At 36.6% G+C, this 14344-nt stretch overlaps 1 protein-coding gene across 1 annotated transcript in view; it reads left to right on the forward strand.

The window, feature by feature from the left end:
- The window catches only part of LRRC40 (leucine rich repeat containing 40), a 60934-nt gene that overhangs the window by 2684 nt on the left and 43906 nt on the right, over positions 1–14344 (forward strand). The window contains exon 2 of the mRNA XM_003830608.4: positions 13909–14090. Coding sequence (XP_003830656.1) covers positions 13909–14090 — 182 coding nt within the window. The remainder of the gene's footprint in view (positions 1–13908; positions 14091–14344) is intronic.

Raw genomic sequence — 14344 nt, forward strand, 5'->3', positions numbered from 1 at the left:
ATTGCTTGAGCCTGAGTTGGAGGCTGCAGTGGGTGCTATGATTGTGCCATTGCACTCCAGCTTGGGCAAGAGAGTGAGATCCTGTCTCTAAAATAATAATAATGACACTAACAAAAATTACCTTTCCCCCAAACAACCATACTTTAAAATTTTTTAACGAACTGTTTTAATGAAAGTTGAGCAGATGGTACATTATATTCTCATATACCCTCTGTCTCCAGCTTACAGTTTCCTCTGTTATTAACATCTTGCATTAATGTAGTACATTTATTATAATTGATGAACCAATATTGATACATTATTATTAACTGAAGTTCATAGGTTTGTTAGGGCTCATTCTTACTGTTGTACAGGTCTATGAAATTGACAAATGCATGTCATATATCCACCATTAGAGTATCATACAGCATAATTTCACTTCCCAAAAAATCCCGTGTGCTCTACCCATTCATTCCTTACCCATCTTCCCCTGAACTGTGGGCAACCAGTAATCTTTTTCCTGTTTCTATAGTTTTACCTTTTCCAGAATGTCTCTTAATTTGAATCATACCAGTGCATAACGTTTTCAAACTGTTTTTTTTTTTTTTTTTTTTGAGACGGAGTCTCGCTGTGTCTCCCAGGTTGGAGTGCAGTGGCGCGATCTCGGCTCACTGCAAGCTCCGCCTCCCGGGTTCACGCCATTCTTCTGCCTCAGCCTCCCAAGTAGCTGGGACTACAGGCGCCCGCCAACACGCCCGGCTAATTTTTTGTAATTTTAGTAGAAACGGGGTTTCACCGTGTTAGCCAAGATGGTCTCGATCTCCTGACCTCGTGATCTGCCCGTCTCGGCCTCCCAAAGTGCTAGGATTACAGGCGTGAGCCACCGCGCCCGGCCTCAAACTGTTTTTTTAACTAATCAGTATGCATTTAAAGTTCATCCATGTATTTTTGATGACTTAATCATTTATTTTTTTATTGCTGAGTAATATTCCATTGTATGGATGTACCATTTTGTTCATTCACCTTTTGAAGGACATCTTGGATACTTCCAGTTTTTGGCAGTTATGAATAAAGCAGCTGTAAACATTTATGTTCAGGTTTTTGTCTGGATATATGTTCAACTCATTTGGATAAGAGCCTAGGAGCATGATCACTGGATCATATAAGAGACTATGTTGAGCCCTTTAAGAAACTGTCAGACTACTAATGTGTACCATTTCGCATTTCCACAAGTAATAAATGAAAGTTCTCTGCTCCACATTCTTATCAGCATTTGGTATGATCAGGTTTTTGGATTTTAGCCATTTTAGTGGGTGTATTTCGTTATTTTATTTTATTTTTGAGACGGAGTTTTGCTCTTGTTGCCCAGGCTGGAGTGCAATGGCGTGATCTTGGCTCACCGCAACCTCTGCCTCCCAGGTTCAAGCAATTCTCCCGTCTCAGCCTCCTGAGTAGCTGGGATTACAGGGATGCGCCGTCACGCCTGGCTAATTTTTTTTTGTATTTTTAGTAGAGACGGGGTTTCTCCATGTTGGTCAGGCTGGTCTTGAACTGCTGACGTCAGGTGATCCACCCACCTCGGCCTCCCAAAGTGTTGGGATTACAGGCGTGAGCCACCACGCCCGGCCTGTATTGTGTTATCTTATGGTTTTAACTTAGTATTTCCTAGTGACATATGATGTTGAGTGTCTTTTCATATGCTCATTTGCCATCTGTATATCTCTTTGGTGAGGTGTCTATTAAGAACTTTTGCACGTTTATTCATTGGGCTCGTTTCCTTGTTGTTGATCATAGTTGTCTTTTTATGCCAATTGTTTCTGCTCAGCAACTGATTGTTCAATGAATAAGTGACATATGTAAATAGGCTGGTGGCTTGTTGGTTGCGATTCTTAAATTTTGTGTCATATGAAGTCTAGATAAATGCGGCAGAGGTGTTTTTTGACCCAGTCAAAAGTAATTGCAGAAAGTGATTATTATTTTCTTTTCTTATAAACTTACTAACTTGTCCCTTGTACTGATTCCTTGCATATTGTATTTTTAGTATATGTTAATCTAAAAAAAGTCTTATTATCTTTTGTTTTTACCCCAAAATATTAGTACCTCAAATTATGATTTACATTCAAAATATATTTAGTTTTTTTTTTTTAGAGACAGGGTCTTGCTGTGTCACCCAGGCTGGAGTGCAGTGGCTCAGTCATGGCTCAGTGCAGCCTCAAACTCCTGGGCTCAAGCCATCTTCCCTCCTCAGCCTGTCAAGTAGCTAGAACTACAGGTGTGTGCCACCAAACCCAGCTATTTTATTTTTTGTAGAGACTGGATCTCACTGTATTGTCCAAGCTGGTCTCGAACCCCTGGCCTCAAGTGATCCTCCCACCTCAGTCTCCCAAAGTGCTTGGATTACAGGCATGAGCCACCATGCCCAGGCCAAAAGATACTTTAAAACATGGCTTCTTTCAGATTGCGCTTTCTCCCTTGCTCTCTCTCTTGCACGCTCTCTTTTTTTCTCTCTCTCTATACACATATATGAGACATTTTATGGGAAATGTATGAGATAAATATGAAACTATTTTGTATGCTATAGGGAGTTACACAGATACTTATTCAAATAGCATTTATTGTTTATCTGCTATGTTTCTTCCAGATATAGTTCTAGAGGAAATAAAGATTAATGACACCTTCAAACAATTCATAGTCTCATAAGTGTTTTAACATAAGCTTTATTATTAAGAATTGTACTTGTTAAACAAATAATAATTTAAATTTTCATGTTATACTTTAATTCTTTCTCTCTTCACATTTACATAGTCATATTTATAAAGTAGATTCATTTCTGTTCCTTCTTTTTTTTTAGAGGTAGGGTCTCATTCTGTTGACCGGGCTAGGGTACAGTGGCATGATAGTTTATTAGACCTTGAACCCCTGGGCTCCAGTGATCTCCTGCCTCAGCCTCCTGAATAGCTAGGACCACAGGCATGCACCACTGTGCCCGGCTAATGTTTAAATTTTTCGCAGAGATGGGGTCTTGCTATATTGCCCAGCTTGGTCTCAAACTCCTGGTGTCCACAATCCTCCTGCCTTGGCCTCCCGAAGTACTGGGATTATGGGTGTGAGCCACTGTACCTGACCCCATTCCTGATATTTCTACATTGGGAAAACAAAACTTAGTCTTTAATTTTTACATATATAATGAAAAACAGTTAAAATTCTGTTGATTCTTGCTCTTAGATGGTAGCCTCCTTAAATAGAAATTTTCTTAGTGGAAGCCGTACAAGGGCAGTGAGAGATTTTATTAACCTGATAGGATTGTTAACTAGACTATTAACCCAGTCCAGTACAGTGATAAAGAGGTTTACTCTACCTAAACTTATTTGGGTAGAGTAAGTCTTGAGGGTATTAACTTTTACCCATAACTGAAACCTGGTTACTCTTTGGGGTGTTTAGGTATACAGTTGACCCTTAAATAATTCAGGGGTTGTGGGGCTGACTCCCTTGTGCAGTCAAAAATCCATGTATAACTTTTGACTCCCCCAAAACTTAACTACTAATAGCTTACTGTTGACTAGAAGCCTTACTGATAACATAAACAGTCAATTAACATATATTTGTATATTATATGTATTATATACTACGTTCTTACAATGGTAAGCTAGAGAAAAGAAAATGTTATTAAGAAAATCATAAGGAAGAGAAAATATATTTACTATTCATCAAGTGGAGTGGATCATCATAAAGGTCTTCATTCTCATCTTCACATTGAGTAGGCTGAGGAGGAGGAGGAAAAGGAGGGGATGGTCTTGCTTTCTCACGGGTGGCAGAGGCAGCAGAAAATCCATATATAAGTGAACCTGTGCAATTCAAACCCATATTGTGCGAGGATAAACTGTACTTTGTTTTTGTAGGCTCTAGTTCTTTTTTGAAAAATACCATTCATTATTTTCGTATTCATAAAAGCAGGTCTGCTGTAGAAAGATTAGAATCTATAGAGAAAAGCATAAAAAGTGAAGAAGCCAACCAGAGTTAGTCACTGTTAATGTTGTGGAGGTTTTTCTTCTAATACTGTGTGTGTGTGTGTGTGTGTGTGTGTGTGTGTGTGTGTGTGTGTGTGACTATGTATAATTTAACTGCTATTTTTTATTTTTTTATCTAATTTAGTTTATTTATTGATTGAGACAGGATCTCACTCTGTTGCCCAGGCTGGAATGCAGTGGTGAGATCACGGCTCACTGCAGCCTTGACTTCCTTATCTCAAAAGTGATTTTCCCACCTCAGCCCCCTGAGTGTCTGAGACTACAGGGATGTGCCACCATGCCTGGCCAATTTTTATATTTTTTGTAGAGATGAGGTCTTGCTATGTTACCCAGGCTGGTCTTGAACTCCTGAGCTCAAGCGACCTGTCCAACTCACCCTCCCAAAGTGCTGGGATTACAGGCATGAACTGTTGTGCCTGGCCCTATTTTTTATTTTTAACAAATTTAGAATTGTACTGACTCCTGTTTTTCTGGCTTCTATTTGTACATTTTCCTTGTCACTTGAAAAATCTTATTATTTTTAGTGGCTGTATAATAGTCCATCTTATGACTACTATAATTAATATGTATTAATATTTAAACATTCAAATTTTGTTCGCAATTTTTAAGTAATCATTCTGAGTGTCAGTTCTATAACTTATTTAGAAAGATATTCTCAAATAGGAATAATTGTTAATAACCAACTTCAAAGAAAAATACTGTACATGTAAGTGACAGCTCTTTTTATGAGCAGCAACATGAGAATATGTTGTCAGTTTGGTTCAATATTGCAGCTCTTTTTCGTCAGACTAGATAAAATGAAGATGGAGTTGGAGGTGTTGATCATTGCTTTCCAGTTGCATGACCATGGTAGAACAGTAGTGCAAGAATGTTATTGGATGATTATCTAAAACTGAGGAAAAATAAAAGGTGCCAGAGTTTGGAACAAAAGAATACTGTAAATTCTAATGGAAACTGCACTGTTGATCTGAAAGGCAAATTAAGAGGATAATTCATTAAATAAGCCAGTTAAATTAGCTTGGAAACCAATTATTTGAAAGGGAAATATGGGTGTAAGGCTATCCTGCCTTATCTTGAAGGGAGCAGTTTGGTTAGCTTTTATTTGTGTAGTTAAGTAATGGAGTCTAGGGCACCTAATCATCAAGAAAACCTACTATTTTAGGGTAATGAGAATTTGCCCTATTCAATATGTATAGTTTGTTGGGACAGAATAAAAAGTGTGACACAGGGTCAGGTGCTGTGGCTCACACCTTTAATACCAACACTTTGGGAGGTCGAAGCAGGCGGATCACTTGAGCCTGGGAGTTCAAGACCAGTCTGGGCAACAAGGCAAAACTTCGTCTCTACTAAAAATACAAAAATTTGTATTTTTAGTAGAGATGGGGTTTCACCATGTTGGTCAGGCTGGTCTCAAACTCCTGACCTCAGGTGATCCACCTGCCTTGACCTCTCAAAGTGCTGGGATTACAGGCATGAGCCACTGCACCCAGCCACATTCTTTTATCCTTCTGTGCAAACACCATTTTAAGCATGTTTTTTATTTCTTCTCTGTCTCTTTATCCACCCATATCATATAAATGTCCTCCCCAAACTAGATAGTTCTCTGTGATCAACCCATTTGTGAGTCCTCATTTCTATAGTTAGCTATTACCAGTGGAAAAAAGAGTAAGACAGTTTGCTTAAAAAAAAAAAAAAGCCGGGGGTTGGGGGGGGGGCCAGGTGTGATTGCCCATGATTATAATCCCAGCACTTTGGGAGGCCAAGGTGGGAGGATCACTTGAGACCAGGAGTTTGAGACCAATCTGGGCAACATAATGAGACCCTGTCTCTACAAAAAATAAGCTGGATGTGGTGGCACATGCCTGTAGTCCTCATAGTTCTAGCTGCTTGGAAGACGGAGGTAGGAGGATCTCCTGAAGCCATGAGTTTGAGGCTGCAGTGAGTTACGATCACACCACTGTACTCCAGCCTGGGTGACAGGCTCTCAAAAAAAAAAAAAAAGAAAATAAAAAAATAAAAAAAATAACATCTATACATCTTCCTCCCCCCGCCGCCCCCAGTATCTTTAAGGGCCATGTTGTCCATTGTGGAAGCCTGTACTCATGTTGGCTTTTTAACTTTTAAATAATCAAAATTAAATAAAATTAAAAATCAAGTTCATCAGTTACTTTAACCACATTGCAAGTGCCCAGTAGCCATATGTAGCTAGTAGCTATCCTATTGAATAGTGCCAATGTAGGGCATTTACGCCATTGTAGAAAGTTCTGTTGAGCCATGCTGCTTAAGGATATTGTATCTACCCTGTGTTATATATTATATGTGTATATTTTTCCAATAGAATTGCCTTGATGTGTTACATCACCTATATTTTAAAATTATTCTTTTTTGGGGTTAACTTTATTGAAGTATCATTTACAAAGAGTATGTTGCATCCATTTTAAGTGTACAGTTTAATGACTTTTGACAAATATATACCATCATGTAACCAGTACTACAATCAAGATATAGAACATTTCCAACATCTTGAAAAGTTTACTTGTGCCCCTTTGCTGTCAGTCCTGCTATTGGCTCCACATAACTACGGATCTGCTTTTTGTCAATGTAGATTAATTTTACTTCTTTTAAAATTGCATGTAAATGAAGTAATACATTTGCAATTTTTTTTTTTCGCTTAGGGCTTCTTTTGTTTAGAATCATGTTTTTGAGGTTCATCCATGTTGTTTACATCAGTTGTTCTTTTTTTTTTCTTTCTGGAGACAGTGTCTCCCTCTGTTGCCCAGGCTAGAGTGCAGTGGCACAGTCGTAGCTCACTGCAGCTTCAAACTTCTGGTCTCAAGTGATCCTTCTGCTTCAGTCTCCCAAGTATCTGGGACTCATGGTGTATGCCACCATGCCTGGCTAATTTTTTTGTTTTTAATAGAGACGAAGTCTTGCTCTTTTTCCCGGGTTGGTCTCAAACTTCTGGGCTCAAATGATCCTCCTGCTACGGTCTCCCAAAGTGCTGCAATTATGGGTATGAGCCACCACGCCCAGCCAGCAGTTTTTTAAATTGCTGAATAATAGTCCATTTGTGTATACAATTCAATTTATTTATCCATTAGTCTGTTGATGGACATTTGAGTGGTTTCCAGTTTTTGGCTGTTATGAATAAAATTGCTATAAGCTTTCTTGTATAGTCCTTTTTTTTTTTTTTCTTAGAAAGAAACATTTTGTAGGTCTTACAAACGGAAGGTATGTCTGTGTCTTGGACAGTGGTGAGATAAGATGATGGATCTCTGTGCCTCATGTACACGTCTTTGTGTAGACATACCATTTCTGTTGAATCCATACCTGACAATGGAATTGCTGTATTGTATAGTAGTAAGTATAGGTCCTGGCATGGTGGCTCACGCCTGTACTCCCAGCACTTTGGGAGGCCGAGGCGGGTGGATCACTTGAGGCCAGGAGTTCGAGACCAGCCTGGCCAACATGGCGAAACCCCGCCTCTACTAAAAATACAAAAATTAGCCAGGCATGGTGGCACATGCCTGTAAGTCCAGCTGCTGCTCGGGAGGCTGAGGCAGAGAATCGCTTGAACCCGGGAGGCGGAGGTTGCAGTGAGCCAGGACTGCGCCGCTGCTTTCCAGCTTGGGTGAGAAAGTGAGACCCTGTCTCAAAAAAACCCAAAAAGTATTTATTTAACATTATAAGAATTCACCAAACTGTTTCCCACTAGCAACATATGAGAGATTCAGTTGCTCCACCTCATTACCAGCACTTTGTATTGTCAGTCTTTTAAATATTAACCATTCTTGTGGCTGTGTTGGCATATTTTTTTGTGGTTTTAATTTGCATGTCCTTTAAAACTAATGATGTTTAGCATCTTTTCTACTGCTACTGCTTTTTAGCCATTTGTATATCTTCTGTTAAGTGTTTGTTCCAACTTTTGTCTTTTTTTTTTTTTAAATGGGTTTTTATTCTTGGGTAACAAGACTTTGTATATATTTGAGATACAACTCCGTCTCAGATGTCTATATCAGTATCTGTCTAATATTTTCTCCCAGTGTAGCTTATTTTATTAATGGTAGCTTTAGAAACATGTAAGTTATAAATTTTTATGAAATCTAGTTTATCAATTGTTTTTCTTTTATGATGAACTTTTTCTGTCCCAAGACATTTTTTGCCCATCTGAAGGCTGTGAAAATTTTTTCCTTTGTTTCTTTTAGAATTTTTTAGTTTCATCATTTACATATAAGTCTGTGGTCCATTTGGAGTTAATTTTTGAGTGTGTCACAAGGTAAAGGTTGAGGTTCATTTTTATAGTTTATTTTATAGTTATTCCAGTACCATTTGTTGAAAACATGATTCTTTTTTATTAAATTATATTGGCACCTTTGTTGAAAATCAGTTTTCAATATTTTATTGTATGGAATTTTTTCTGAACTCTTTTTCCATTGACCTATGTGTTTATCCTTATGCTAATACTACACTATCTTGACAAATGTAGCTTCATGGTCAGACTTGGAATCAAATACTATAAAGCCTCCTGTTTTGTTCTTTTATTTCAAAATTGTTTGACCTAATTTAGTTCTTTTGCATTTCAATACACATTTTAGAATTTGCTTGTTAATTTCTACAGAAAAGCTTTCTGGGATTTTTATTAGGGTTGTGCTGAATCTATAAGTCACTTGGGGAGAAGCGACAACTTTGTAATATGGAGTCTTCCAAGCTGTCTTATGTTACATTTCTTTATTATCTAGACCTTCAGGTTTTCACAGCAATGTTTTGTATTTTCATATACAGATCTTGTACATATTTTGTACATTTAATACTATTTCATGGTTTCGGATGTCTTGTATTGTAAATCTTTTAACATTTAAACATTTTTTTATTTGATTGCTAATACATAGAAACATAGTTGATTATTCTATATTGAGCTTGAATTTTGTGACTGTTCTAAACTCATTGATTGCATATAATTTTTTTGTAGATTCCTTAGCACTTTATACATAGATGATCATATTGTCTGTTAATTGGGACAGTTTTACTTCTAGTCCAATCTGAATGCCTTTTGTTTCTTTTATTTATTTCTTTTTCTTCTTTTTGTCTTACTGCATTGGTCAAGACCTCTATTAAAATATTAAAGTAGTGAGAATGAGCATCCTTGCCTTGTATACTCTTTTAAAGAGAAAGCACTGCGTCTTCCACCGTTAAGTGTGGTGTTAGTTTTAGGTTTTTCACAGATGCCCTTTGTAAGGTTGAAGGAGTTCCCTTTGATTCCTAGTTTTCTGAGTTTTTATTGTTGAATTTTGTCAGATGCTTTTTTTGTATCTCAACAATCACATAGTATTTCTCATTTTTCTGTTAATATGGTAGCTTTTATTGATTAATTTTCAAATGTTAAACCAGCCTTGCAGTCCTAAGATAACTCGCACTGGATCATGATATGTTATCCTTTTTATATAGAGTTGCAAAATTTGTTCAGGAATTTGGGTCTATAATCATTAGATACATTGGCCTGTAGTTTTTGTTTTATTTTCTCTTTTAATGTATTTATCTGCTTTTGGCATCAGAGTAAGACCGGCCTTATAAGATGAATTGGGAACTGTTCTTTTCTCTATGTTTTGAAAGAGTTTATGTAGAATTAGTATTATTTTTACTCTAAATGTCTGATAGAATTCACCAGTGAAAATGTCTGCCTGGAATTTTCTTTGTGGGGAGTTTTAAGTAGCTAATTCAATTTCTTTAATAGATGCAAGGCTACTTTCTATTGTGGTTGTACTTTTTTTTTTCTATTCTAGGGATTTATCCATTTCATCCAAGTTGTTGGATTTGTTGGCATAAAGTTGTTCATAATATACCCTTATCCTTTTAACATCTGTAGGATCTATGACATTCTCACTTTGATTCCTGATTTTGATAATTTGTTTCTTTTTTTTCTTCATCTGTCTAGCTAAGGGTTTATCAATTTATTAGTCCTTTTAAATAAGTATTTTTTATTGCTTTTTCTCTGTTTGTTTCTCTCTCATTGATTTCCACCTTTTATTTCCTTGCTTCTGCTTTCTTTGGATTTAATTAATTCTTTTTTCTGGGTTCCTAAGATTGTAGCTTAGATCATTGTGGGATGGGGTTATAGATGAAGCAACACTAGACATATGCTGATAATTGTTAAAACTGGACAATGGATACATGGAGTTTTATTCCATTATACTGTTTTTTTTAAACATTTATTTTAGGTTCAAGGGTACGTGTGTAGGTTTGTTATATAGATAAACTTGTGTCAGAGGGGTTCGTTATACAGATTACTTTGTCACCCAGGTACTAAGCCTCATACCCATTAGTTATTTTTTTCCGATCCTCTCCCTCCTCCCACCTTCCACCCTCAAGAGGACCCCAGTGTCTGTTGTTCCTTTCTTTGTGTTCATGAGTTCTCATCATTTAGCTCCCACTTATAAGTGAGAACATACAGTATTTTGTTTTCTTCTGTGTTAGTTTGCTAAGGATAATAGGCTCCAGCTCCATCCATGTTCCTGAAAAAGGCATGATCTTGTTCTTTTTCATGGCTACATAGTATTCCATGATGTATATGTACCACATTTTCTTTATCCAGTCTGTCTGTCATGGGCATTTAGGTTGATTCCATGTTTTTGCAATTGTGAATAGTGCTACAATGAATATTTGCATGCATGTGTCCTTATGGTAGAATGACATATTCTTTTGGGTATGTACCCAATAATAAGATTGCTGGGTCAAATGGTAGTTCTGTTTTTACCTCTTTGAGGAATCGCCATCCTGCTTTCTAAAATGGTTGAACTGATTTACACTCCTACCAACAGTGTGTAAGGGTTCCCTTTTCAGCAAAGTTTCAGGATACAAAATCAATGTACAAAAATCACTAGCATTCCTATAAACCAACAACAGCCAAGCAGAGGGCCAAATCAGGAAGACAATCTCATTCACAGATGCCGCAAAAAGAGTAAAATACCTAGAATACAGCTAACCAGGGAGGTGAAAGATCTCTACAATGAGAATTACAAAACACTGCTCAAAGAAATCAGAGATGACACAAACAAATGGAAAAACAGCCTATGCTCATGGATAGGAAGAATCAATATCATTAAAACGGTCATACTGCCCAAGGCAACTTACAGATTCAGTGCTATTCCTACCAAACTACCAATGACATTCTTCACAGGACTAGAAAAAAACTATTTTAAAATTCATATGGAACCAAAAAAGACTCCAAAGAGCCAAGGCAATTCTAAGCGAAAAGAACAAAGCTGGAGGCATCACACTACCTGATTTCATTATGCTACTCTTTAAATTTATGTATATGTTTGAAATTTTTTATAATATCCAACTCTATAGTAATTTTTTGATATTTATATGCTATTGACATTTTTATGTGGGTAGTTTCTATTTTAGATATTGGTAAACTACTTGTAGGATAGCTCCACAGAATTTCTTAATAATTAAGACTATATATGCTTTTTAGTGGTTCTTATGGGACAGTTGCAACAGTGACATGAATCTTGATGCTGTAAGCTCTGGAAGAAATTGGGATACCTCAAAAATGATTAGTGGGGAAAAGAATGAGTAGTAAGTAATTGTTTATGGAAAAGCAAATTGATACATGTTCAATAATAGTACAGTATCAACATGTATCTGCCCCTTGATGGTTCCCACAAAGACAAGTTTGTTAATAAAAATATCTGAATAATAATAATAAAACATTAATACTCAGTGTAGTTGATGGGTAACAGGTATTTTTATTATGTTGTGTATAAATTTCTTGTTATCCCCACCTTTCTCCATCCAAAAAAAGACATTTGTTATTACATTGCTTTTTAGGTATAATGGCCTTAATATACCGATGTATAGATGTTAGAAAAAAATGCATGCACAAATGTTCTATGTCTCATCTTTAGGAGTAGAATGGTGCATCTCACATAGCTTTTTCTACATACTTCCTTAGTGTTTTGTATAGTTTTATCTTGCCTTTTTTAATCTGGAGCTTTTTGTTTGTGACTCATACTATATGGCACATTAGTAGTTTTTTTTTTCAAGAGTCACATTTATTTTTAGTAAAATATATATGTGACCACATTTCTGTTGGCTGCTTTTTTGTCAGTCAATTCACATGCCAGTTGCTTGGCTGATCTCCTTTTCTCTTTCTTACTTAACTAATTATCCATACCTACATACCAAAATAACAATGATGATGATAAATTGTATGGTGCTTTGGCTCTCAAATCAGTCAAGAATGGTAAAGTTATTTTATTTTGCTTCACTTTAAAAGTAAACCTCCATCCACCAACAGAAACACAGGTGGATTGATATTCTGTGTTGTTAATACCTAATGGAGAATCAGTGGTAGAAGAGTAGAGAAGCAGAGAATACCTAATCAGACATAAGGAGTAAGAGAGGGACCTTATAATTTATTTTAATATGAATGTAGATAGCTCAGTTTTTTTCTTTTTCTTTTTTTAAGTTTTTTTTTTTTTTTTTTTTTTTTTAGAGACGGGGTCTCACTCTGTTTCCCAGGCTGGAGTTCTATGACGTGATCACAGTTACTTACTGAACTTCAAAGTCCTGTGCTCCGGCAATCCTCCTGCCTCAGGCTCCCAAGTAGTAGGACTACAGGTGTGTGCCATCACACCAGCTGATTTTTTTTTTTTAAGAGATATGGTTTTTCTTTGATGCCTAGGCTGGTCTCAAACTCATGGCCTCAAGTGATCCTCCCACCTTAGCCTCCCAAAGTGCAGGGATTATAGCCCTGAGCCACTACAACTGGCTAGCTCATTTTTTCAGTGAGTATAAGTCTCATGCCTTTCAGGGGCTTGGCTTTGCTTCTGTAACCCCATTTTATCTGATTAATCATCCAAAACTGCACTTAAGTGTCCTGAATCTGAAACTTTGACTATACCTTTTCATTTAGTCTCTGATGGTTTTGAAATGATAGTCTGTGGCAGCAAGGTATAACCAATTTTTGCCTTGATTAATACCAGCTTGAAGTTCTACATCATCCCTAAATGTAGTTCTACTTTTAACGAGCAGTGAAGGACTCTATTTAAAATAGTTTTGCTACAACACTACAGCATTCTACCTTCTGGAGCTTCAAGTTATCCCTGCTCAATTTGTACAGTCTTATTTTCTATACAGCTGTCATCACTTGCTGCAATAGCATAACACAGTGTTGTATGGTGCCATAAGAAATAAAATTGTATGTCAGATAAAATAAAGAGTAGCTACCAAAGTCAGATATTTCTCCCAAATGTTAATAGAAAGCAAGACAATATAGCACTGCCAGGCATTGAATCACATCTGTGGTACTTGTCTAGCTTTATAACCCTGGCCAAATTATACATTTTCTTTGTGCTCTATTTTTCTCATCCATCCGATGGGAATAATAACACCTACTTTGCAGAATTGTTCCAAGGTTTAAGTGAATTAGTATGTTAGAAGTATTTATAAGTGTTAGCCATTATTACTAGTTCTTTCTGAGCCTTAGTATATACTTCTGTTATAAAAGTTATTACATATACATGTTGATTTCCATGCCTTCTCTGTTAATCTGTTAGCCTGATGGTAGAATGCATTCTTTGTCGTACATATTTACCACAATGTGCTGTGCATTGTATGTGCTATTCAGTATATGTAAGCCTAGTAAATATAGTTGAATGAAGGTTAAAGTGAGAGCTAATGTGTAGAGGACATATTATTGATATATAGCCTTTTTAAATAAAATCAACTTTCACTCTAGTTATATTTATTGCTATTTAACTTATTTTTTGTTTTAGAAAATGTTTTTCAATAGATAAATGGAATGGCTATTATAAAAGCATGTCACTTAGTATCTAGTTCTGGTTTTCATCTTTTTTTTTTTTTTTTTTTTCCCCTGGTGTGGTGCTGATGGAACTAGTGCCGCAGTGTGTCTGGAGAATAAATGTGGATATCCCTGAGGAAGCTAATCAGAATCTTTCGTTTGGTGCTACTGAAAGATGGTGGGAGCAGACAGATTTGACCAAACTAATAATATCAAACAATAAACTTCAGTCACTTACAGATGACCTACGACTCTTGCCTGCACTGACTGTTCTTGATGTAAGTTGACTGACTATAAATATGGATTATTAATTGAAGAGACTCTAAAGCTAAATTTAGGCTTTGGTAGCAGAAAACCTTTCATGTTGAGTTGGTAATGCAAGGACAGATAGTAAATTATCATTCTAGGCATAGCATAATGGTTAAAAGTGCAGGATCAGAACACCAAGTTTCTAATTCTGACTTCTGCTATTAATGGCTGTGTGACCTGGGGAGAGTTACCTCTCTGTGCCTTAGTCTCCACATCTATAAAC

Source organism: Pan paniscus, chromosome 1 (genome assembly GCF_029289425.2).
Source record: "Pan paniscus chromosome 1, NHGRI_mPanPan1-v2.0_pri, whole genome shotgun sequence".
NCBI lineage: Eukaryota > Metazoa > Chordata > Mammalia > Primates > Hominidae > Pan > Pan paniscus.